This window comes from Cololabis saira, chromosome 13, assembly GCF_033807715.1.
Source record: "Cololabis saira isolate AMF1-May2022 chromosome 13, fColSai1.1, whole genome shotgun sequence".
Lineage (NCBI taxonomy): Eukaryota > Metazoa > Chordata > Actinopteri > Beloniformes > Belonidae > Cololabis > Cololabis saira.
Window position 1 is genome coordinate 22,846,029 of NC_084599.1, and position 25,561 is coordinate 22,871,589.

The 25,561-nt window shown below is 38.1% G+C and overlaps 2 protein-coding genes across 5 annotated transcripts; both read right to left on the reverse strand.

Moving 5' to 3' along the window:
* Positions 1-613: 613 nt before the first annotated feature.
* On the reverse strand, positions 614-9,520 carry mindy4 (MINDY lysine 48 deubiquitinase 4). The gene is made up of 18 exons (XM_061738333.1): positions 9,268-9,520; positions 8,010-8,129; positions 7,704-7,927; positions 7,396-7,609; positions 7,067-7,302; positions 6,892-6,944; positions 6,695-6,801; positions 6,484-6,600; positions 6,283-6,374; positions 5,981-6,082; positions 5,193-5,256; positions 4,914-4,979; positions 4,764-4,831; positions 4,612-4,675; positions 4,185-4,346; positions 2,791-2,971; positions 2,377-2,455; positions 614-2,164 (listed from the first exon to the last, which is right to left on the reverse strand). The coding sequence occupies exons 1-18, from the start codon at positions 9,325-9,327 to the stop codon at positions 2,116-2,118; spliced, it is 2,058 nt and encodes a 685-aa protein (XP_061594317.1). The 5' UTR covers positions 9,328-9,520; the 3' UTR covers positions 614-2,115.
* A 2,794-nt stretch (positions 9,521-12,314) lies between these two features.
* Positions 12,315-25,561, reverse strand: nexn (nexilin (F actin binding protein)). 4 transcript variants are annotated; one of them, XM_061738329.1, is made up of 15 exons: positions 25,385-25,559; positions 23,478-23,901; positions 23,156-23,353; positions 20,067-20,151; positions 19,819-19,967; positions 17,870-18,070; positions 17,582-17,755; positions 16,460-16,648; positions 15,791-15,982; positions 15,298-15,336; positions 14,747-14,947; positions 14,372-14,593; positions 13,768-13,956; positions 13,284-13,647; positions 12,315-13,132 (listed from the first exon to the last, which is right to left on the reverse strand). In XM_061738329.1, exons 2-15 carry the CDS (start codon positions 23,850-23,852, stop codon positions 13,119-13,121), a joined length of 2,592 nt encoding a protein of 863 aa, XP_061594313.1. In that variant the 5' UTR covers positions 23,853-23,901; positions 25,385-25,559; the 3' UTR covers positions 12,315-13,118. The 4 variants fall into 4 exon arrangements, with proteins under 4 accessions (XP_061594313.1, XP_061594312.1, XP_061594314.1 ...); XM_061738328.1 differs by lacking the exon at positions 12,315-13,132 and having other exon boundaries at positions 13,249-13,647; positions 25,385-25,561; XM_061738330.1 differs by lacking the exons at positions 12,315-13,132; positions 15,298-15,336 and having other exon boundaries at positions 13,249-13,647.

The window sequence follows — 25,561 nt, forward strand, 5'->3', positions numbered from 1 at the left end:
AGTCTTAACTTTAATATTCGTCCTGAGGCCTGTGGAGTCTGTGATGTAGCTCTAAGGGTTTTGTTTTCATCATTTCTTTGACAATTGAACAGCTGACTTTGGGATGAACTTGCTCGGATGACCACTCCTGGGTAGATTGACAGCTGTCTTGAATGTTTTCAATTTGTGAATAATCTTTCTCACTGTAGAATGATGAACTCCAGATTCTTCGTAAATCGCCTTATAACCCTTCCCAGACCCATGAGCGGCAACAATTGCTTCTCTGAAGATCTGCTGTCTGTATCCTATTTCGTTAAGACAAACTTGAACGCTGCAGACCAGCAAACCGCTCAAACATCTGCTGCCATTCATGTATGATTGCTGAAGATCACTTAATCACATACCTTTATTTAGCAGACCCTGATTGCTATAAACTCCTATGAAAACTGTGAGGGAGTGTGTGAATATATATTTCCTTAAGGGGCACTGCTTCTACACTTTGGATTTAAGTATATCAAATAATGCTACTGTACGTTTAATATGTCATGTGTTCTTGATCTGAGGTTGTATTTATTTATATCAAGACCTGGAAAGTAAAAGTTTTTACTATTATGTATTTGTATTTGTTTTGGGTTTATTGGGTTTCTTTCAATAACAGCAACAATTAATTACAAAAAAAAATTACATCAAGAAAAAGGCAACTTGACAGAGAAAAGATGCACATGGTCTGACATCTTCTATCAATTCAATATGAACCGACACAAATAAGTCACAATAACATCACTGTATATTACACAAATATTATTTTACATCATATGGACGGATAGATGGAGGTTGATCAATGATTCTAAACTGCCCATAGGTGTGAGTGCGAGGATGAGCATGCATGATTGTCTATCTTTATCTTTATATGTGGCCCAGTGATAGACCAGTGAACTCCTGCCTCTCGCCTGTAATGACCCTCATGACCCCGCACAGGGTTAAACGGGTATCGAAAATAAATGGATGTTATTAGTCATTTCTCATGAGAGTACAGTTGAAGTAAAAAATTAATACCAGTATATGACAAATCATTTACATATAAACAATTGCCAAAATTACATTACACCATTACATATACTGTACATTGTGGCTAAAACTTTTAATTTGAAAAAATGTCTGCATCCGCTGCAATTACACTTCTCGGTTCCACTTTTTTACAGTTTTGGTTACTCTGGGGGTTTTTTTTGTTTATTTTGATAGTATTACATCTATCTCGGAGTAGCACGGTGGCTTGGTTTTTTATTTTCTTGCCCACAGCAAAAAGGTTCTTTATTTGACTCCCAGCAGGTATAGATGATTGATGGAAATATTTATGTAGCTATATACTGTATCTCAATACTCATAATTGTGTCTTTCTTTTGGCCACAGTAATACTGTTGTAAAAACATATCAGCACATGCCTACTTACTGATTTATTTTTATAAGCTATCATTCAATATTTTTCATCAAGATCTCTGATTGGAGGTTAGCAGCTGCCTCTTGAGAGATAAAACAATTTATTTTTAGTAAAAAAAAATGCAAAAAATGCCATGGAATACATATTACTCAGAAATTCACAAACCACCCATCTTTGAGGGAAGCCAGACACAATTCAAGAATCAGTTCAGATCAGGGGGCTGACAAAACTGAGAATTCACCAAGCATTTTCTAAAACATAATTGATATGAAGGCAAAGTCAATAGACCATGAATGCTCATATAAGCCCCAGTGGGCTGAAAGCTGTCCAACTGTCAAATTTGTCAATTGTTACTCAAGAAAACAAAACATAAAAAAGGCAGAAATTTAAACAAATATTCTGGTTAGGATGCCTCTGGAACGGCTCCTTGGGGAAATGATTCGCGCATGTTCAAATGGGAGGAGGTCTCGACACAGATCCAAGACACAATGGAGGAATAACATTTCTCAGCTGGCCTAGGAACGCCTCGGTATCTTCCCAGAAGATATGGAGGAGATGGCCAGGGAGAGGGAGGACCGGGTCTGTCTGCTTAAGCTGCTGCTGAAACAAACCTAGACACGTGCGGGTTAAAAATGTTCAAAATTGATAAATTGGTTGATAAAACAGAAACGACATGATATCAATAAGTATGTGAAGCCTCAGAGGAGAGGCTCTGTGTCATTCCAATCCACAACGGCATCTTTCCACCTGGAAAACAAGAAAGAAAATCTAAAATAGTTTATAGCATTTATATTTTGTATAGGGTCCATTAGACCTTAAAATTGATTTCACTCATTTCTAGAAAATGCCAACAACTTTTGATTAACAGCAATAAACATTCCATCTTTGTCTATGATATCTGCAAAAATGACTAAGTATATAAGAGACTCCGTTTATGTGAAAAACCACATTTTCTCTACCTTGTTCGGATACAGAGATCCAGAGGAGGGATGAGATCATTATCGATTTCCTGGAGACTTTGTGTGGATTTTCCAACAGCTGAAAATGTAATTCGCTTTTTCAGTTTATGTCCTCTTACAAGCAAAACGAACTAAACAGAGGGCAAAACAAACTAAACAGAGGACTCATATAATTTAAGATGAAAAGAGTAAGTTCGACAACAAGTGAAGCAAAACATAATATCAAAAGTTAATTTATGTTGTTGGTGCTTATCAAGAAAGGCCAACACTCTGACTTCCAAGTAAATCCTCAGAAAAGTTTCCATTCACTGGTTTGACAGACTTAAACATTAATATCGAAAAAGAAAGAAGCATATTGAGAATGCGTGAATGACAACCAAAACGAAGGCAATGGGATCAAGTGAAACTACATACAAACTGTGAGACGGATCTCCTCCTGTTGGTTGGCCAGTCCATCGTAATAGTAGAGGTCAAACTCCAGACTTTTGTCCTCATTGGTCAACAGCTCCCTCTGTAGGCTAAACAGCACGCTGAAGTGACTTTCACTGCACACCACCCAGATGGGGTAGGTGGGGGTCTTCAAGTAAGCTCCTACCTGAATTAAAAGAGTAAAAAGGAGCGTAGCAGCGTATGAGCATGGAGAAATCATTACTCCTTACACATTTTTCTAAGTAAGCCAAGACACTGAAAAAAATATATATAATGCACATTAACAGGTTAACAAACTAAAAAACTAAACTAAAATCTAAATGCTGCTTTACTTGATTTGATGACTTTATCAGTGTTCTTTTATAATTGTGATAGTTTGTCTTGTGTGTAAAAGACTTGTTAGAATTTTTAATTCACATCATAATTCCCTGTTTCACTGAAATAAAGGATCATAGGTGGTGTAATGTGAGTACTGTCAGCAGAGTAGAAAAAACAGTAGATCAAAGTGACAAATACAAAAAGAAAATCTAAAATGTGTTTGTATTTTCTGTGCAGAAAAATACACATCTAAAATCCTATTATAGTAATAGGGGTGGGGGGGGATTATAACTTTAATGCCAAACTCAGTCATTTTAATATGAATAAAAATGATTAACGATTCACAGCAGGAAATCCAAATGGTTTGGCTCTGTATATGAATTCTGGCTTTACTGTTGGCTTTTTTATATATAAATAAAATGTTGTTGCTCTAGTAGTCTTTATTCAGAGTGTAGACAGGAAGGGAGTAGAGAGAGAGGATGGGGATGACAAGCTCCAACCTGCGGCCGCTGCAACCTCAGTACGTGGGCCGCTTGCTCCAACAACTGTGCCACCCACCCGGCTTTACTGTTTACTTTTAATCAAATCTGAGAATTATTCAATTATGATATAACAAAATGCCTCTAGGTTTAATGACTACAAAAATTTGGAGATTAGCTAAATTTGAAAATTTGAAATTAGAAAAGAGGATTACATTTTAAAAAAAAGTAGCTTTTCAGCATTTTTTTTTCAAACCTTTGCCTCAAGTATACATTTAAAATATTGTCCCATAATTGTCCCCATTATTGATTTTAGTTATGATACACCTTAAGATAGAGATCTCGCATTTTCTCAAGTTATCTTTCTCCATAAATGTACAGCATGTGAGATAAACATTAAAGGCGGTGTACGTTTCTTTCACAGTGATTTATGTTGCATGTCTTAGCTACGAGGCAAGCCATCAACGTCACAGATGTTCTTGCAATCCCACGGAAAGTTTCCACCGGAGCCCTTGTGTTTTCACTTGAATTTTATGTCCATCACACATTGTGACCAAAGAGTTCGCCAGCAGCTTCACTCACCTTACAGACATTGTAATGTTCAAATAGAGACAGAAAACCAACATCACAGTGGCTTTTGATTCCTTTAAGGAGAGTTGTGTTGCTGCTGCCCGAGTTCAACTCAAGGTCGCCGTCAAAAACATTAGAAATTGCTTTGCCGCAGATCAGCAGGTTGACCAATTCCTGATGATCACAAACAAACTTTGATATTGGACTATATTACAGGTATGCAGTTGTGACAGTAAATCATGCTGATAACATTTCACTTGTCCCATAAAAATTGCTTCTACACAACATATGTGTATAACTGAATTGAAAAAAATAAATAAATACTTCTATTTTTTTTTTTTTTAAATCAACTTCATTTCAGGGATCAATAAAGTTTATTGAATTGAATGTTGAAGCGTTTGGTTTGGTTTTACAATGACGATTTAAGAAACGTTCAAACCTGTGTGCAGTAGCCATGAGCACCGATAAGTGTGGACGTGGGCATGTCCATATCTTCTCTTACTCTAAGGGAAGAAAGAAATCAAGATAGTTACTTCACTATCTTTATACTTTGCATGTTTCTCAGAAATGTGTTAAAAAGGTTGCATCTACTTTTCAATGGATCGAGTAAGAACGGCAGATATGGTCAGCAGAATGCATCCCAATGTCCCTGTTTCAAACTGTAATTAAAAATAAATAAGCAAAGTAAAAATGTGTTTATATGCACAGTGTAACAGGGAAAAATGATAGTGATACCCTCACCTGTTCAATATGCTGCTCCAGAATTAACTGCAGATCTTTAAAGTTATCCACAATCAGGCAGATTATCTGCAGCAAAGTTTGGTCAATAAACACCCACAACAATGTCAAGCACAGCATTTCTAATGATCTGGCTATGGCTGTGAATTGCATACCATGACACTACAATCTATAAAATGCTGAGGATAATTCAGATATCAAATCTTTCATCTGTATCAAGCTCCATCAAGGTGAATTCCATTTAGCAGCTTGTGACTGAATGTAATAAATACATTTCTGTACCTTTTCAAGCACTCCTTCAGATCTGTACTGTCCACTAGCGATGAAATGGTTTGTCCCTGAATTGCTTTTATATGTTTATATATGAAAAGAGAGAGAGAGAACAAAACAAACATACCAATGTTTAAAAGTTAACCTGATACTGCAGATATTGTTCATATTTCCTAAGAGGAACAGATTTTACTGCTTGCATAGATGTGAACCCATGATGGCGAGTGCTCATGAGAAAGATTTTGATCCAGTCTGACATTTACCTTCTACCCTATTCCCATGCATTTGGCAAAGATACTAAACGCCAAGTATTGGGTGGGGGTGGGGGTGGGGGTGGGGGGAGCTGCATATGATTGAGTAACTGGAGGTTGCATCAGACGGCATGTTAAACAGAACCATCACTGAAATTGTTATTGTAAGTTGTTTGAAAAAGCCCCGAATCTCTCGGAACATACTGGGCAGGTGATCGGATGAACCATCAGTCCCCAGAAATATTTTATGAACTAACTTACTTTACCCAATCAAAGTGGGTACATTTTAGAGGCAAACCCGTGGTAAAACCAGCTGGGAGGAACACTAAAATAGGGGAAATTCCTCTGTATTGTTTTTCTTTCAAGGACAGTTACTCCCCAGTTCTGACATAACTGGTAAAAGAACATTCACCACTTTAGTGGTTCCAACTGTTGATTGATGTCAAACCTACAGCCTGCCCCTGGCAGTCTAAGGCTTTAAAACAAGTCGCCTCGGCCACAAACTCATAACTAGAACATGCGGTTTGGTGTGCACTTGAGTTGTCTCACATTGCGATGGTTGCTTGTCTTTCCTCTCCAGCCTTCCACAAGACTTCAGCCAAAGCTGAAACAAGACACTTTCTTCTGGCAGTGTTAGAGGGTCTTAATAATCTGGGAACAAAATAAGATATGAGTAAAAAGCAGGTTGTGGGGGTTTTAAATCATAGTTAATACCAAAAGGCAGAGGCCACAACTCAAAAGCACTCCTTGATGTAAAGGAATGGCTGTAAAAAAACATTCAACTGACTGGAGAATTGCATAGAAAAAAAGGCAATTCACGAGGGATAGCTATGAACTGAAAGCTAACTTACTGAAGGCTGTTTTCAGTGAATTCAGGGTTTTCAAACAGCAGTTTCTTCAAAACAATTACTTGAATGGACGCCAGAACTCCACATGGACCCCCCTAGAAAGAAAAAAAAAAAATTATGACTCATTAAATGGCAAGAACTTAATATAGCAAATAAACTTGTTAAATATAACAAAACTTAATAGAACTGGATGGTTAAAATGACCTTTCGCTGTACAATCCCGTATCTTAGGTCATCTGCATCTGAGAATGTGAAACCCTGATTTCTCCACTCAGCACTGAAACAATTTAAGCTGGAACCAAGAAGAACTGTTTTCAATTCCTAAAGAATAGAAGAAGAAAATAAGCCAAGAATCAAAAACAACCACAGAAACTCTCCCCTGCAGTTTTCTGAAACAGTGCCGTGAATTACCCACCATAGCAGTGTGTTGGTCCATCGGTCGTCGTGCATAGTGACACTCTGCAACAGTCCTCTGAATAGATACTTTAGAGAATTCTTGCAAATCATCATCATCAATGTCATCTGGAAATATAATAAGCATAGACTTAGTCCATCAAGTCAAAAAAAGTCAGTGATTCTGACTTTCTTGTTTGTACTTTCTGCAGGACTTACCCAACACCATGTCCGACGCATCCAAATCAGATACATTTGCTCTGGTCTTTAGTCTAAGATAAAAGACATAATTTTCACAAACTTACCAAGAAAACCCTGGGAAAATGTTTCAACAGTACAAAAAAAACTGAATCCTCAGTTATTAGTGGAAATATAACAACTTAAAATTATTTACTTCTTTGTGTTCAGGGGGCTTTGTCTTGTTATTCCATAACTGGTTTCACTCTGTATTCTCCCTGAAGCATTTAACAACTCCTTGGCCGAGCTGATACCTGCTGCAGTGCTTTCTAAGCTTTTCTGATTTATGCCAGTCACCAAATGTCCATCCAGAGAACACTTGTTTTCTTCTTCTCTTCTGAACAGCGTCTGGGACGCTTCAACCCTTTGACTCTGTCTTCTTCTGTTGGAGTCCTCAAAGGGTAAATCCAGTTAAAGAATTGATAAGAACGTGAGCAATATAAGATAAAGGAAAAATTTAGGAGCAAAAAGCGCTGTAGTCATTACCTGTGGTGTTGGTCCAACCATCATACCTCGCCTAACTCGGTTAGTTCTGCTTTTTTGAGTGGCCTCATTGATGAAAGCATTTTTGTCTGAGTGTTTTTGGATGATGTTCTCATTGTCCTGTAGGGAAGGCATCCATGGCTGGGATTTTCTGTATTCTGAGTCATGGGCCAACACATCTGTTTGAATATTTCTGGATAGTCTTTCTTGGTCAGACCTGTGAAAGACAGCCCCATTTAAGTTCAAACCATTTTTTTTTTAAAGGAAAAATGACACAAATTTATGTTTCAAAATTTGAGCAACTGACGTACCCTTTTTGGGAATGTTTAATCGTAAATAAGGGTGGGTTGATCTGATTTGCTTGTGTATCATCCATGATCGATGGTGTTTCTGCAGCGGACACAGCTGTTGACCTGACAGTTTGGACACATATCAGAGGTTTGCTGTCCTCTCCGACGGTCTTGTGACTGTCCAGCTGTTCTATGTGATGTTTCACAATAATCTCCAGTAATGTTTTCAGAGGGAAACTTTGAGCCTGCAAGAACAGAAAAGTTAAATGCAGCCTTGTCTCTGTATTGCATGTGCAGAAGTACAACCCTTAAGCCCTTAAGATTTACCTTATTCTTTCTGTAGAGGTCCTCTATGTTGAGCATCTGTCTCAGATTTGATCTATTGTTGATACTGAACTCTGTCCGTGGATGCTCTTCATCCATGCAGGCAAGAGTCCTCCCCAATCCCTGTAAATCAATAAAAACAGGTGAGCTGCATTTTACTAAGACTTTGGTGCAAGAGATATTGTTAATTTGGTCACATGTCCTGTTGCTTATGGTTGTCAAATGTTTTTACAAACCAAGTTAAGTGTATCTATGGCGAGTACTCGAGTTGTAAAAAAAAATCAGGGGGGATGGTGGATTTTATCATATGGGGACAGATAATTTGTGCTGATTACAAATAATATAATATATTACAAATAATAGCACTGACCAAAACAACTGCAGAAATACTGCAGGAATGACATAGCAGCAGTTAAATGCAGCCTTCTGTAAGCTTTAAATATCCACTGGGCTTACATCAAATACATCAAAACACAACAATAAAAAACAGTTTTCTGAACTTATCAATATGACTCTGTCCTTCACAGGATAAGTAAAATGGATCACTGCAAAAACTCTAGATCTTAACAAGAATATGTGTCTTATTTCTAGTTAAAATGTCTCATTTTAGTGAAAAAAAATCTCATTACACTTAAAACAAGACTCATCACTGGAAAAAACAACAATTTTCACCTGTTTCAAGTAGATTTTCACTTGAAATAAGTAGAAAAATCTGCCAGTGGAACAAGATTATTTTGCTTGTAATGAGAAGATAAATCTTGTCCCACTGGCAGATTTTTCTACTTATTTCAAGTGAAAATTTACTTGAAACTGGTGTTATTTTTCTGGTGATGACTCTAAATGTTGAAATAGCAGTAAAACCACATTCATTGATGAAATGACATAAGGGATGGAAAGGGGGGATGGCAGTTTTACAGGGGGGATGATTTTGACCGTTTTTATTTCAGGGGGGGATGCCATCCCCCCTCATCCCCCCTCAACTCCAGTACTGCCTATGGCACAGAATCACTATGTCGACTCAAATAACAGGGAGGCTAACAGGGGATTTATGGTTCTGCGTTGCACCAACGTAGAGCCTACGCCGTAGGGTACGCGGCGACGCGCAACGTACGAAGCACGTCGCCGCGTACCCTACGGCGTAAGCTCTGCGTCGATTTAACGCAGAACCATAATTCAGGCTTAACGCGAGCTAGCTGGCTAGGGGTGTTAGCAGTTTTTGCGGTCCACTGTTAAAGAACAGAGTGAGTGTGAGCTGCTTTACCTTTCGGCTCAAATATTCCCGTACCAGAGACGAAGACACTTCTTCAGCAGATGCGATCATAGCGGTAACTTGTCTAGCCTTGCCAGCTGTAGGAAGTCACCAGGAATAGAAGTAGCTGCTCCCGAGGACTTTAGATACAACAGATGTACCGCACATTTAACAGATAGAAAACGTCTAAAAGTATAGATGTGTAGATATAACCATGTCTGAACACTGTGTGAGCTAAGCTGTTCTTCGATGTGAGTTACTATGGTGACGAGGCGCGCAGCCAAGAGTCACACTTCCGGTGTTATGCCAATAATTGCATGCCTGCAGAAAAAAAGCATACACGTGCCCTCCCCTTCGCGGGAGCGCGCACACCCAAAACGTTCTGCTACACTGAAAATAACATATTTACATCTGTGATATTAACAATTAAAAATGAAGTTTGTTGCTTTACATGAATACATCTAGTTTTGAACTTAATCTGCATTTTTTCCTTAACAAGCAGTATTTATGTTATCCCAGGCAATCTTTTCATTTACACACAAACAACAAGCAATGATCTTGTTGTATTTACTTTTCCTTTAACAATTTAAATCTATTGGGCAGATTGACCAACGTTTAGATGAAACATGCTTTATTTGTTTAAGTAGAACACCACAGTAAAAAATATCTTGCTTGATCTACTTTAAAAAAGTTTTTAAACTTTTTCGCATGAGATTTTTATGTAGATCAAGAAAGACTAGTCTTTGTATAAACTACTACTACTTTTTAGTGTGTACAAAGTTCGTTTGCAAGTCAAGTCAACTTAATTTTAGCAAGTAAAGTCAACTTGATAATAACACAATTAAGTTGACTGTACTTATAAAATGTATTATTTACATACAAAAAATTAGCAAGATCAAGCACAATATTTGTATCAGTGTAACAGCACGGCTCGACAGTGCGATCCTGTTTATAAAAGATGACATGTCTATAATTCCCCGAAGTTGTTAGATATCAGTGGCTATGACTCGACGTTATATTTCTGAAACTGAAGGGGGCAACATAATTCTCTTCCAAACAACCTGTAAATGTATTCAAGTTTAAAAAAATGTCAAATTGATAACTTACCACCCTCTGCCGTAAAATGCATTCTTCAAAAAATGGCCTTTTTCCCCTTTTTTTTTTTTTTTTTTTTTTTAACAGTATTTGGGCCTAGCACATTCTTGGTCTTGTTTTTTTTTTCAGTAAGTAGAAGATGTACAGGCACATTTGTGGTTTGGACCTGAGTCAGCTACTGCTCTTGAACAAAGGGAATTCATGAAAAATGGTGGTGAAAAAAAAACAACCTAACATTCTGTTTGGATTTAATTGACAATTTCTCCGTCTTTACGATACCGTAAAAATGTTACACCTTTCCTAACTCTTACTAACTTTACTGATTTAAACTGTTCCATCAACAACACTCATTCTAATCCTTCTTTAATATCATGGACAATAAAGTCATATATATTCTACAGATTAGGGTTTGTATTTATTAAGCACAGTGTTTTACTAAACCTGGTGTGTCCAAAGTTTCAACTTTATTGCATTCTTCAACTGTATGCACACTGTCTTGTATTGTAGAATCCTCATGTCTGCATTTATGCATTCATTAATTAAACTGTGTTTTTAAAGTGTTTTTTAAAGTGTAAAGTGTTTTTAAATCAAGTTCCAATTTCAAAATTTAGGAAAAAAATGTAGATATTTCATTAATGATCACATGGCCTCTCTACTGTCATATAGCGTTGGCATGACTGTGATAACAATTACACTGGATTTGAATCGGACAGATTGGTTCACATCCTTTTTCCACACTCCCAAGACACATGTATAAAATTTTCAGAAATTGTATGAACTATTTCAAGAAACATTTTCATCCACCTGTGTATAAAAGGACAAATGTACGATAATATGATTGTAATCTGTCCTCAATCAAGTTAACAGTGTAGTCTACATTGTAGACTTCTCTTTGTCCAATAATTACTGCATCAATTAATTTCCCCATAGGGATAAACAAAGTATTAAATTCTAATTTGAATTAAACATAAACTGATATAAAAGAAATAGTGTTTAATGGTTCATAATATAAACGGTGCAACAACTATTCCCTCCAGGTTAAATGCAAACCTTTGTCCTTTCCAACATGCACCAGAGCCATTGCTTTTGGGTGCTTATCCTGCAGGTTAACCTAATAAAAAGTCCCTAGCTGTGGATGCACTTCCTTAATCCTTTGGAAAATGTCATTAACACAAGATGATGTTCAATAGGAAGTCTGACTTAGACTTATAATAAAAAATAACAAAAAAGCATGACTGTGTTTGAAAAACTTAAATGTATTGTCTCCTTTCTTTATTTGTCTAATTAACTTGAATTCATACCTTCACTTGTCTTTTCAAATGTACTGTACTTGTAAAGAGTATAATGTAGGGCAAAACACCATGTTTTATAAGTTCATGTGTTTTGTGCTCAGAAATGCAGGCGTTTAGAGTAAGTATTAACTAAAGGTGTCAGATAAATCATGGAAACAAATTATTGATCTACTTCCTTCTGAGACAAAATTGAGTCGCAGTGAAAAGTTACAAGTAAAGTTTGTATATAACAATATTTCACCATTAGTATTAGTTAATTTGTTATAATGAAGATCCATAACCAAGAAAAAGTAATTGAAATACCAAAACCCTTCTCCATGATATAATCTCAAATCTAAGTACAGTTACCTGCTCTGCCTTGTTTCCAAGTTCCTGTCCGGTGAAGAAAGGTGGAAAGTTTTAAAAGCATCTAGATTAATAACAACTTCAACAACTGTGCAATGTCTTTAGCTGTCATGTGAAAAGTTTGATAAATATGATCTTCTTTAACTGTTAAACTGATCTTGATCATGTCCTTGTTGTTCCCGTGTGACATTCACAGGTGCTTTGGTTTCCTGATGTCAGCCACCTTAACATTTACAGGACAATTTAACTACTGATGCATCTCAAGGAAAAATGTCAGCAGAAGACATGTCATTTTTTCAGTGCATGTCACAAGAAAAGACATCATAGTAATAGTTTAGTTCATTTTATTAAAACATGTTTTCTATTTATAGTAAATGACAAACATTCAAGACTAACCTACTCAGTATTCATAATCAAACAAGTATCAGGTTGCCCTGGACAATTGTACCATCAGTATTATGCCTAGGCCAAAAAAGAAAAATAGGGTAGGTGCATAAAAAAAAAAAGTTTTTAGGTGTTGCACATGAAAATCGTGATGAACTCATGTTTTTGTTCCTGCCATATCAGAGTCAACCGTACCTTTAATGACCACTGAAAGAGTTATCCCCCAATAATACCAGGCATGGACCACAGACTACAAAAACATACTGATTAATGCAAACTATGCTGAGAAGTGGTAAAGCTCCCAGATTATATGAATGATTTTTTAAATTTATATTATTAAATTATATTGATGATGTCAACATCATACATTCTTACTAATCGCAACACATGAAGTGTGATATTTACAGAGCTGCAACACACTTCTAGATTAATGGCATCACAAGTGTTGTTCTGGCCTTGCAGCAAAGATTCTCCCAAAGTTTAGTGCAACCATTGGCGTGGGAACAAGAGTCATCTCTGTTTTGGCACATTCATCCAATGTTCTGGCAGGGAGCGCAACTTGATGACTAAACAATACGTAAACAACATCTACAATTGTAGTTTGTGTCTATGTGTGCTGTGTATTCCTCCCTTGGGAATGCTCAGCATAGGTTCCCCCCCCTCTACTGTCTGACCATAGCATGAGGGACAATGTTTTATAAAAGAAGTGGAAGACAACAGTGGAAATCTCCATAATGTGGAAGGGCGTCAGTAGTCATAAGCTGCAAGAAAGAAACAGAAGAGCAGTTATCCACATCTGCTTTTGGGCCTGAGCTCACGAAGAATGGGAGCATGCGATCCACTTCGTTAAAAGAGTCGAATTCCAGAGGTGATGTATCATGCAGACATGCAGTCACACCAAAGTGGTCTTACTTTCAATTGTGAGGATACATGTACTTGCTGCTGTGCCTCTGCTGTTCACAGCCTTGCACATGTACTCTCCCTCATCCTCTGGGAAGGTCTCCGGCAGGTACAGGCAGGATGTCTCTCCTCTTTCAATGTACTGATAGTCCTCACAGTCCTGGAGCATCTCTCCTTCAAACCACCATGTCACCTCCGGCTTTGGCTCCCCAGTGATCTTAACGGTGAACCGAACTGGCTCCGTATCCACCACCGACTGATTCTTAAGGGGCTTTTTAAACCATGGAGCCCCTGACCTGGCATGATCTTCCTCATCTTCATAAGCCGCAGAGCCATTGACAATGCTCCCCTCGTCCTCCCCCTCATCCTCTTTTTTCTGGAAACAAACAGAGACTCTTGTCCGGTTCAAAGCAACATTGAAACAAACGCTTGCCTCACTCTAAGGCATAAAATTGTTCATGATATTTTACTTGGTCATAAAAGTGATGGGATTTACCTTCTGGAGGGCAGCATCTATCTCCTGCTGCTCAAACTGCATTCTCTGCAGCTTCTGCTCCTCTACCCTTCTCCGTTCCTCTTCCTCTCTGGCTTTGGCCATTTGTTCAAATCGGGCTCGCATGTCCACCTTATGTTTAAAAGGTGACTCCTCAGACCTCACTGGAGTGGTTTCTCCTTCCTCCTCCTCCTGAAACCCAGTCATTTTATCTATTTCATTTATATTAACTGACAGCATTCTCAGTCAAATTATCCAAGCAAAGTGCTTCATTGTACAAATGACACCTGCACTCATTTATACACCACTTTTGTGATCATGGAGGATGCCCTTAATAATAATAATAATAATAATACTGTCATTTAGCAGACGCTTTTAACCAAAGCACTTACATCTGAGCGAACAAACCCACTGGGAGCAATTAGGGTTAAGGGCCTTGCTCAAGGGCCCAAAGTGGTTCAACTTGTTGCCATTTGAACCTGGGTCCTCCAGAGCTAAGCCCTCCTCTGTAGCCACTAGACTACCACTCTGGTTGCCCTTCTAACATTTCCTCCCCAATCCTGAGCTAGAGCTACGAAAAGGTACATCACTGCATGGCGTTTCTTACCAGCTGGAATCTCTCTGCTTCTCTCAGTTTAATCTCATCATCAACGGCCTTCCTCCGTTCTCGCTCCATCCCAATTTTTTTCTGAATCTCCTCCTCCCTCAGCTCCTTGATCTTCTCAAACTTGGACTTGAGATGTTTGGCCTGAATGGAGCCGGTTCGCTTTAGCTTTGTTAGCTCCTCGTATTCTTTGCTTACAGTATCAGAGCTTTCATTTACTTCATCCTGTGAAACATAAAGACAGTGGACATCATTTACTGAATTCATTTTCATGCTTTGACACTGAAAAACACTTGTCCTTGGCGTAGGCAACTGAAGAAATGTAAGGAGCCAAAAAACCCACAAATAACAGCATGTTTTGGCAATTAAAAGACTGACCTCGCCCATCTCTTGTTTGAGTTGTTCATATTCCTGCTTCTCCTGCTCCATTTTCTTCTTGCGCTCCTCTGCTTTGCGTCTTCTCTCGGTTTCCTCCTTCTCCTTTAGCAGCTCCTCAAAGTTCATCTCCAGCCTTCTGGGGTATAGCGCTTCCTGAGACTCACTCTTCACCAAACTTTCATCATCGTCATCATCTAACACCTGCAACATAATAACCCACAAAACAGACACCAAAGTTAGCGAGTAAACTAAATAACTTGCATACTATATTTTATATATTTTAGACAATATCCATCCAATAATAATACAGTTATTATTAGTTATACAGCCAGCAAACAACCAAACAGGGACAGTGTTATAGTGCTGTTCAAGTCAACATGCACGCAAAATGTACATTAAAAAATAAATACATAAAAAAATCATTATTGTGCGCAGAACTTTCTACCTTGGTTTTTATAGGTTATATGTTCTAAATATCTGCATGTGTTTTTGTTGTTGATTTTTTCTTTTTAGTCAAAGATATTGTACATTTAAACTGATATATATCTTACTGTTTCATGTCCAGAGTTTTCCTGATCCAGCCCCAGGTTCTTAAAGAAATCATTTGAACAAGAGAACAGCAGAGCATATGTACTCTTTGAGCCCATTAGAAATGTGTGTCTCACATTGAAATAAATGAAATGATGATTTTAAAAAAGACATCTGTTATATAGGGTGGTTAGTTCAGTGTACATAAAAATCCCTTCTGTAAGTATAAATATATTTTACCAATTAAATATTTCTAGAATTTAAACATTGAAAATATTTTCAATTCAATTATTGAAAATAAAGTGAAGGAGTTTATATGCAACTGTTTGTGTATCTTTTTGTGTTAAACTCCTGGTCTTTTTTTATATGTTTTCAAAAATCATGTTATAGTTCAGGTTTTTTCCCTGTTTTTGAACAAAATCAGGCAGAGCAGCAGCAAATGAAGTTAAATCTGAATAACACATTGCTCCATCTGGTTAGTGGTTTATCTTTTTGTCTGGGAGCCGGTAAACTTACCATGTTCTTTCGGGCCTCAGCGAAGAGCCTCTTTTCCTCTTCCAGTCTCCTCTTGGCCTCCTCCTCTTTCTTCCGCTGCTCCTCCTCTCGCCTGTTTCGCTCCAGGTCCTCGAAGCTGACGCATATCTTCCCAGGTTTGCTGCCCTCCAGGTTCACCAAGGCCATCAGTGCCTCATCATCCTCTTCTACAAGCTAGGTAAAACACAAAAGGATTGACTACTTTACAAAAGATGTGGCCAAGTTCACAGATATTTTGTAAGCTTTATTCACCTTTAAAGCATGATGAGTCTGAAACAACACAAACTCAATATGCTTTAAGACTTTTCATCTGATGACAGCTGGGCTAGTCACTCACCACCCTGAATTGTCAGGTCATTGAATAGTCTATAGTGAATAGTGTGGTTTCAGCTTCTCATTGATCTCCCTAGCTTATTTTTATTTAGCTCTCATTTATCCTGTTTTTGGATTATGAGAGTGAACATAATTCATGTATAGCCTATTTTTCTCTTTACTATGGAAGTTCAAGGGGGTCTGCTGGAGCTACACCCTGCACATGTCACGAGTCCATCCATATTCGATCATTTACTCTGCATTTTCATTCTTCACCTTGACACCATAGTTTTACAAGTCTTACATTAAATCATTACCACACCGTTTAAGCTTACTGACCATGCTCTTCCTGGCTTCAGCAAAAGCTCTTCTCTCCTCCACCATTCGCCTCTTGGCCTCCTCCTCTGCTTTCTTGCGCTCTTCTTCCACCCTTTGCCTTTCTAGCTCTTCAAAGCTCATTCTCAGTTTTCCAGGGCGGAAGTCCTCGTTGTCTTCCTGAACTGGCTGGCTGCTGTCCTCATCCTCTCCCTGATAAGACACAAGTGCATTGTTTAAACTGATTAAGTCAACTCAACAACACAACTAATATACACTAGGAATGGGCGATATTTTACCGTTCACGATAAACCGCCAAAAAAATTCCTCACGATAAGAATTTGTCATCTCGCGGTAAAAACGATAAATTCCCGTTGATGATGTTTTTGTGTAAAGCTGATTCATGGTTCTGCGTTAAATCCACGCACAACGTACGTGAAGGAAGGAAGGAAGGAAGGAAGGAAGGAAGGAAGGAAGGAAGGAAGGAAGGAAGGAAGGAAGGAAGGAAGGAAGGAAGGAAGGAAGGAAGGAAGGAAGGAAGGAAGGAAGGAAGGAAGGAAGGAAGGAAGGAGAGAGCAGGAGGAAAGAAGGAAGGAAGGGAAAAAGGAAGGAAGGAAGGAAGGAAGGAAGGAAGGAAGGAAGGAAGGAAGGAAGGAAGGAAAGAAGGAAAGAAGGAAAGAAGGAAGGAAGGAAGGAAGGAAGGAAGGAAGGAAGGAAGGAAGGAAGGAAGGAAGGAAGGAAGGAAGGAAGGAAGGAAGGAAGGAAGGAAGGAAGGAAGGAAGGAAGAAAGGAAGAAAGGAAGAAAGGAAGAAAGATAAATTCCCATTGATGACGTTTAGTAGTATTCAGAATTATTTTAGAGCAGTGATTTGGGGGCTCCAAAGACTGAATGTGGTGATAGATTTATTGTTACAAAGGTGGAGTTGAATTGGTATTTTTTTATCGTCCTTTTTATCGTTATCGGGATAAATGCCAGAAATTATCGTGATACATTTTTTAGTCCATACCGCCCATCCCTAATATACACTATAAGTTGATGAGATGCAACTGGAATCCAAAAAATCCATAGCAAGATGTATCAGTTCTTTTGTAAATATACCGTTAGCAACAGGTTTTGCATTTCGTATAGCAATCTGTTTTTCTCACCATTCCCAGCCTGGCCTCCTCAAAGGCTTTCTTCTCCTCTATCAGGCGACGTTTGGCTTCATCCTCAGCCTGCTGCTTCCTCTGCTCCTGCCTTTCCTTCTCCAGCTCCTCAAAAGTCAGTTTCAGCTTCCCAGGAGTGACTGACACCTTTTCTGAAGGCCTCTCCTCTTCATCCTAATTCAAATCAACATGAGAATTCTTATGACCCGTACATTACATTTGTATCCACCAGCACGACAGGCTTCAGAGCAATCCGACATGATCACGCAAACTCCTCTGTGAACTGACCTGTTCAACAAAAGAGCGTCGCTTTGCTTCCCTGAAGGAGCGTCTGTTTTCATCGTATTGCTTCTTCTTCTCCTCCTCTGCCTTCTTCTTGAGTTCTTCCCCTCGGTTCTTCTCCATGTCCTCAAAGTTCATCTTGATTTTGCCCGGAGGCCGTGATGATTTTGCTGGAACCACACGTACCAGGATTGTGTCATCTCCTTCCTAAGAGTTAGGAATACCCAAAGTATAATAAATCACAGAGTTGAAAAAAAAAAAAAAAAGAGCAGAAAGCCAAATCATAGCCAAGGGCTTATGTTTACTGCTTAGCATACTGTTCAGTAATTAATCCAGATCAATCAGATAACAAATCTCCACCCGAAAACAGGGAGTCAAATTATGTGAATGAGTATGTCAGCAAGGCTAATGCCACGATTTGCAGCAGGTCAGTGTATGGGTGTCAGTCTAAGATAGCAGAGTCTAATTCAGTCACTGTAGGGGAGGCAGGAGCTAATTTAGTCTCTGGGAGGTGTGGGAATGGGTTGGCAGTCATGTGCTGTCTACAAGGCTCTCTTCTAGTTGTTTCTGGATCACCAACTGGGTTCTTCACTGGATCGTTTTTACTTATTAGATGGACAGCATGAGCCTCTGTAGTGGAAAAACAGTCTTAAGAAAAAAAACAAAAAACAAGATGCTGTGTGATCCACTGCACAACAGCCGATGTCACAAAAAACACTTCCATCAATCCATTTTCTTAATCAAGGTCACAGGGGTCAGCTGGAGCCTGTCCCAGCTCCTTACAGGCGAAAGGCAGGGGTCAAACAGTCACTAAGTAAAACTTGTTTCATGTATAAAAAATGGGAAAAGAAATACGGAAACTCTCTTTAAATTAGAAAGTAATGTATTTCAGTTGGGAGTTTCCCTCATTCTCTCATCATATTTTGTTTAGTTTCTAGCTGGGACGGATTGTAATGAAGGTAATGTAGACTCTTAAGCTTTCTTGCATGTGGTAGACTTTTTTAAAAAGGTTAATTAAGTGCAAAAAGTATATAGAGTAATGAAAAGGAGTATTTATACATTCATAGGTTAGAATAGAAGTGCTATTTAAGGTTAAGACAGCCTATTAAAACATTTTATAAGTTTTCCAAGCCTCTAGGATTGTGATGCTGGTGGTAAAATAAAGGGTCTAAAATAGCACAACAGCCAGCTTTAACATAAAGAATGTATTTCTCCACAAAAGGCATCCAAGCAAAACTATTCCATCAATTTGGATTATTTGTGTAGCATCACAACAAAACTCCTCTAAGGCCCCAAGAAATTAAAGTAAACAAGTTATTTAAAGTCCAATTGACTGCATTCCAATTTTATCCAATTGAAATCTATTTGAATCCAATTATTTGTAATCTATTTAAAGTCAAATTAATTACACTTCAATCGCATTCATTATAATTGTATTCAAACAGTAGCTATATCTGCACTCAGAACTCCACATTATTTTTTAGCTGAAGAATTCAGAAGTAACGGGTATTTGCCTGTAACTGTCCAGTTACATAACCATTCCCAAGAACGACAGTACGCTGTCTTAGTTTATAATAGGCCTAAACTCTCCACTCACATAATTCTCTCTGCCCTGTACTGACTGGATAGATCCTTGTGTTTTACCTAGCATTAGTTTCTATGTAACACAGTGACGTGTAATGGAAGTGACCTGTTTCCTGTCAGTTCACAGACTGGCCATGTCAACAATGCTACTGTTGCTTTCAGACCTATATCTAGCCCCTGCCAACTGTTCCCATCTCAAAAGCCACTTAAAATAACTCGTCCGACTGGCAGCTAAGGATTACCTTAATCATTACAGACAAAAGTACACCGTTCTAACCATAAAAGTAACACGGTGCCATTCACACAAGGTTGCCCAGCTTTGCAGAAACATATGTGACTCTTTGCAGGCTGTTCACCACAGACTCACTGACCTCTATCGCTTTCTGAGCCAATTCTTTCTTGATTTTGGCTTTCTCCATGTTGTCCTGGGCTTCTCTCTTCTTCCTTTCTGATTCCATCCTTTTCCTTTCCTCTTCTTGTCTTTGTTTCTCCATTTCTGCAAATTTCCCCTTCACACTTCCTGAGAATTTCGCAAAGCAAGACACAAGCCTTTAGCTTCCACTTAACTCCACATATGTAATCTTTTTTTTACTCAACTGCATCCCTCTGCGTGTCTTACCTGTGATTTTGGGAACATAGGACTTCTCCACCTTTGCAGGCTTCACCTCCTCTTCCTCATCACTGGAAGCGAGCAGTTCCTTTATCTGTGGCAGATCACATGGAGAGTGTGGTGAGGTTATGGTTTAGCTGGGATCATCTCTTCTGCCACTCAGGAGCCATGCTGGTCCCAGCAAGAACAAGGACCTAATCCCTGCTAATAGCTGGGTCATGTGGCCTGCAGGCCGGTTTCTGATTGGCCCGTGTTGTTGCTGCAACGGACAGGGGATGAGAGCAGGTGTCCAAGCCTGGCCAGCTATGGCAGGACAGTACACAGGAAGGTTGTTGTGGCTGAGTATCACTGATAATCCACTCACATAACACCGTATCAATGCATTCATTTCACCATAGGAAACCTCAAAGAAAAGCTGTTTAGCCTTGAATTCTTGATCTCTTTCTTTCCCTTTCACTTCACACTAATAAAATCAAATGATTTGACTGTCATTTTATGGCATTTAGGACTGAAACAATCAGATATTTTCATAACTGACTAATCAGGTCATTTTTGATTAGACAATCAGTGGATTATTTGATAATATTTTTACAAACAGTGTGTGCACACTTTCAAGTGAATTAATTATTGCCAATATTATTATTAGTTCATGCACATTTTAAATTTCAATTTCAGCCATTTTAATTCAGTTATTTTGGAAAGATGTGTTTATGTTTGGGGTGGGATGGGATTTAACTGATAAACACATTTAAAGTTGTTTATCATTAAGTAACTTAATACATTCAGGTAAATGGGTCAAAAAGTGGCATAAACCTGAAACGTAATGCCAACAAGACAAAATACTTGTTGTTTTTCAAAATAGACACAATACTTTTAGGAAAATACCTGAACTTTGGGAAATATACCCCCCCCCCACTCCCACAAAAAACTAAAGTAAACAAAAAAAAATACAATTTTGTTTGGGATAGTCAATCAGCAAGCAATAATCAGTTGCAAGAGGGCTCAAATGTGACCGTAAAAGATGGAGAGGAAATTTTAAGTGAAGCTACCAGTGTGAGAGTCATACAGGCATTTCCAGAAGCGCAATGCATTAAATGCCACAAAAATATCTTTAACTTGAGGGTTTTTTGAACATTTTTAAGAGGTTGCTATAGTCTTTATCTCTGTGGGAATGTTGAGTTACAAATAAAGATCATTTAAGGTTTTCGACTACTTGTTTTTATATTAAATTGTTTACACTGACCTTAACTATCCATCCAGTTTCTATATCTGCTTATTCCAATGCCCGGTCAGGGGGCACTTTGACCTCATGTTTTTCAATATTTGAAAAATAAAATGACTTTTTAAGCATGTTAAAGCAACACAAAGGAACTTTTGTCATTTTTATCTCAGAAGGTCTCTCTATAGGCATGGAAGTTCGGCGACTTTTACAACACTGTGCAAGATTTCCTTTTGTTTAGTCTCTTGTTCAGTAACACTATAGACTTTTCTTCCATCATTACTTTCTTAAGTGTCTTCATCACCTCTGCCATGAAATCCACTGTAGCTCTGCAAGCTAGTTGCATCGTTGTTGACGTGGGATATAATAACATAAAGCAATACACAGTTGTTGCAGGAGACAATGGGGATGGCCGGGAGCTCAAAGTTACTTTGGCTGGATTTTTGCTGATAGCAGAAATGAGAGACCACACGTAGACACAACACTTCCTAAAACTAAGTATTCCTCTAAATGAAATTTTAACTGATGTTTTAACGCGAAAAAAGTAATTTTTGTTGTTTTAAAAATGCATTGCATCAAACTTGTATACATGCTGCATAATACTGCATCTACAGCAGGTGAAGAATGAGCCTCTTGCACCTTTCACCTAATAAAAGAAGTACTAAGAAAGGAAGAAAAAAAATCACAGACCTGCTGCCAGTTCCTCTAAGATCATTTCTATAAAGAATAGTATGAGAAGAAGTCTGCAGCTTTCAAGAGAGCCTTGATCTTTATGCAGGACACTCCTGCCTCATATGCATCCACATCAGCCAGGGCTTTGATGATGACATGAACTACATGTGCCCCTTCTTCGCTTCAATTTAAATTTCACTAAGAACTTGCAAGTTCTTTTCAAACAAGTGTTTCACCAAAATGATATGCCTCTTAAAACATTGTTTGAGAGAATGTAGTTACTGCTTCATCAAAGGCTTTTATCATAAACAAATCAAGAAACCAACAACCAGCCTGGAACAAAGATTCATGGAAGCTACTGATAAGACTACGTGTATTTCTGGAAAAAAAAGCAAAAATGTTGTTCATGCTTGAAAAATACCTCTGATAAAAACAAACCGTTGTTTCATTTTTTGTTTGAAATTCAGTGCAATTGAAATAACTATTGAAATTTCTTGTGAAAAATGTACTTTTACCTAATGACTGTGTAAACAGTCAAGTATATATTATGATCTATTTATTAAAATATCCTTGATTCGTCTTGCTTGATGACTGAACTTGAAACTAATTGTTTTAGCACTAGAATGAACTTATTCTCCTGTTCCCGGCCGAACATATTTGCTATTTGGGTGACGTGGTACTTCGGCGATGTCATCAGTTTCAATCAAATAAAATCAATAAAACCTCATTTTGTACATTTCCGGTCTACATTTTATTTCACTGTTTATACTTTTTATTATTGTTTATACATGTCATTTTATTTTATCTCTTATATATTTGTTTTTTATATGTGTATTGTGTTGCACCAATCCCCATAACAATTTCCTCGTGTGAAAACTTGGCAATAAACCCTTTTCTGATTCTGATTCTGATTCTGATTCTGATTTATTTTAACATGTGTTTAAACAATGAATCCAATAAAAGCAAGAGGGTTTCAGTTTTTAGGTGCACCTTGATATTATATAAAATGCCACCTTTCAAAAGTAAGTAACTAAATAAGATTGAATAAAAGTTATTAATGGGTTAATCAAATGAAACACAATGTGAATGATGTCGTAGTGCATTGTATGACTGAGTTTTCATTCAAACTGTCAACTTTGTCACCTCCATTAAGCCTCATCATGCCATGCAGATCAGTTGGAGGTTAGTGGAGTTATCTGTCTTTGACCTCCTGCTTCCGGCGATTCCATTCCCTCTCCTTGATGTATTGCTCTTTCCTCTTCTGCTGCTCATCGCTGTTTCTCTTCCGGCTGCGCTCCTCCCTGGCCTTCTGCATGGCCTCAAACTTGTTCGACACGTCACCTTTCTCCTTGTTAAGCTTCGGTACGTAGCTTCTAGCCACCAGCTTCTTGGATCTGAGGAGTTTCTGGGGTTAAACATGATCAGAAATGTTATCATATGGTCAGTGTTTTTTGTACATATGCAATAAAAAGACATCAGCTCCAAAAAGTTTAAGACGCAATGTTTTTTAACTTCATTTTCTACCTCACCTCTGTCTTACGTGCCACATCAGAAATATCCTGGGTGTCATTTGTTTCAGTTTGTGGATCCTCCTGTTTCTCCTTCTGTGTGTCACCATTAACAGCCTCTGATATATCATTTTTCTCATTTTCTGTACCATTTTCTTTGTGCTCCACACCATTCATGTGTGCACTCTCAGCATCGTCGCTTGTTTTATCACTTGTTTGTTTTACTTCGTCCTTCAGTGTCTTCTCACTTCTTGTCTCTGCATCGCTGACTGTCGCATCATCTTCCTCAAGTGTCATATCATCATCTTTGTCCTCTTCGCCGCTCATGTTATGCTCATCTTGGACATCTTCCATCTCGTGAGCGTCAATGGTCTTAACCTGCGCCACCTCGGTCATGTTTGGGCCTCAATGGAAAGTTGACAGGCAAGTTCTGTTATATTTTTACCTACAAAACAAAAGACACTTAATTGGTGGACAGTTTATTTGACACATGACAAAGAAGCAATAGAAATACGGTGAAATCATTTAGCAACAGTGCTGCAGATATTCGAAAGATTGATGTCAGAGCAACAAATAAATGTGTAAAATAACCTAACAACACGTGTTTTTGTCCTTGTGCTGGCAGTTTTTCTTTGCTCATTGATATATAGATCTGTAACAATCAGCAGAGCAGATTAGATGGAATTGTTTTTGCAAATCTTTGAGCGACTTATTGATCAAATTCCTGATTTTTTTAAAGTATATAAATAATTTTTGTTTTAAATTCCCTGAACGAAAGTTTAATATATATATATACTTTTAATTTTAGCTGAACAGAAAGTATGACGACGATCTTAAAGGCTGTGTTGCCTTCTTTTCATAATTACTTTGGGATTTGTTTGAGCAACAAACTCCTATTGAAATCAATGTTCCAAGCAAAAAGATCTCCTCAGTGTGATGAGAAAAAGTGCAACGGAAGCTTGCTGAACCCTATTTATAGCCTACTTCTGGGTCCAGAACATGTGATCACGGCTATTTCTGATGAATGATATGCGAGTGGACAAAGATCAAGTTGGCACCCACATGTCACCCCACAGACCCTCGACAAAATGGCCAGACTGAGAGTTAGACAACTGGGTGAGTGACTGCTGGCCTGTTGGTCATCCCACACTTAAAGTATTGTTGCTTATCCACAATGACCTCGTCTAGTCAGGTATGACAATGCTGCTCATCAATAGAAACTCTGATGTGTGTGGCCTACAGCCAAGATGAAGTGTGATCATTGCAGGCGTCAAGAGTGAAGTCATTTACGAGCAAAGTAGTTTTGTCCCATAGAGATTAATAAATTGCAATTATGGCTGAAATGCCTGATTATGTTCTGATTTAATTAAACAATCCTGATTTATCAGATATTCAGTGTGATTTCAGTTTAATCAGTAGTGTTTTAATGACAAGTGTAGGCTTTTTTGCTCGCTCACACTTCGTAATCTTCTTGATTTTGTCTCATGAGCCCTCATAAAGCAACATTTAATGTTGTACTGATTCACAACTATGAAATCATCAGCCTTTACTTAAGAAAAGAAAATAGTTTTGGCAGGTGCTGTCCTATTTCTGCACACAGCTGCTACAAGAAATCATGTAAATGAGAGTTTGTCACACATGCTGTACACATGCTGTACAGATAGATATAAACGTGTTAAATAGAATAGAAACGTTTCTGGATGTTCGATTACCTGTGAAAAACGGACAATGTGTGTAGGGCCTATTTGGACAAGGCCACTTTTTCAAAACTTGATAATTGGATGGTCCGAAAAAAATGAATGAATGTAGTCCTAAATGCCCGACTATAAGTTTAAAGTAACACATTTTTAAATTGTTTTTATATGAATTATTTTATGGATTAACATGACTCTTGATTGGCTACTGAAGTTGAAAAGAACAGACTTTACCTCTTCAGTTTTCTGTCTTCCTCTCGTTTTGATTAAAAAATAGAAATAAAAAAAAAAAAATCCTTTGGTCAGAAAAAAATAAAAACCTCGATGAAGTGTACCTCAGACGGCCAAAGCAGACAATCCGTGATATGAGACCACCACCGACCCGACTGGCTCCTTGTTGCGCGTCGGTGA

Bases quoted from the DNA above. Each gene is read 5' to 3' on its own strand.
- nexn (XM_061738328.1), bottom strand. From the start codon at position 23,852: ATGACCGAGGTGGCGCAGGTTAAGACCATTGACGCTCACGAGATGGAA. The intron at 20,152-23,155 runs GTCAAAGACAGA...GATCTGCCACAG, and splicing joins GGAATCGCCGGAAGCAGGAG to ATAAAGGAACTGCTCGCTTC. The intron at 17,756-17,869 runs GTCAGTTCACAG...GATTTGAATTAG, and splicing joins GACGCTCTTTTGTTGAACAG to GATGAAGAGGAGAGGCCTTC.
- mindy4 (XM_061738333.1), bottom strand. From the start codon at position 9,327: ATGATCGCATCTGCTGAAGAAGTGTCTTCGTCTCTGGTACGGGAATAT. The intron at 4,980-5,192 runs GTACAGAAATGT...ACTTTGCTGCAG, and splicing joins CTGAAGGAGTGCTTGAAAAG to ATAATCTGCCTGATTGTGGA. The intron at 4,676-4,763 runs GTAGATGCAACC...TTCTTCCCTTAG, and splicing joins CTTACTCGATCCATTGAAAA to AGTAAGAGAAGATATGGACA.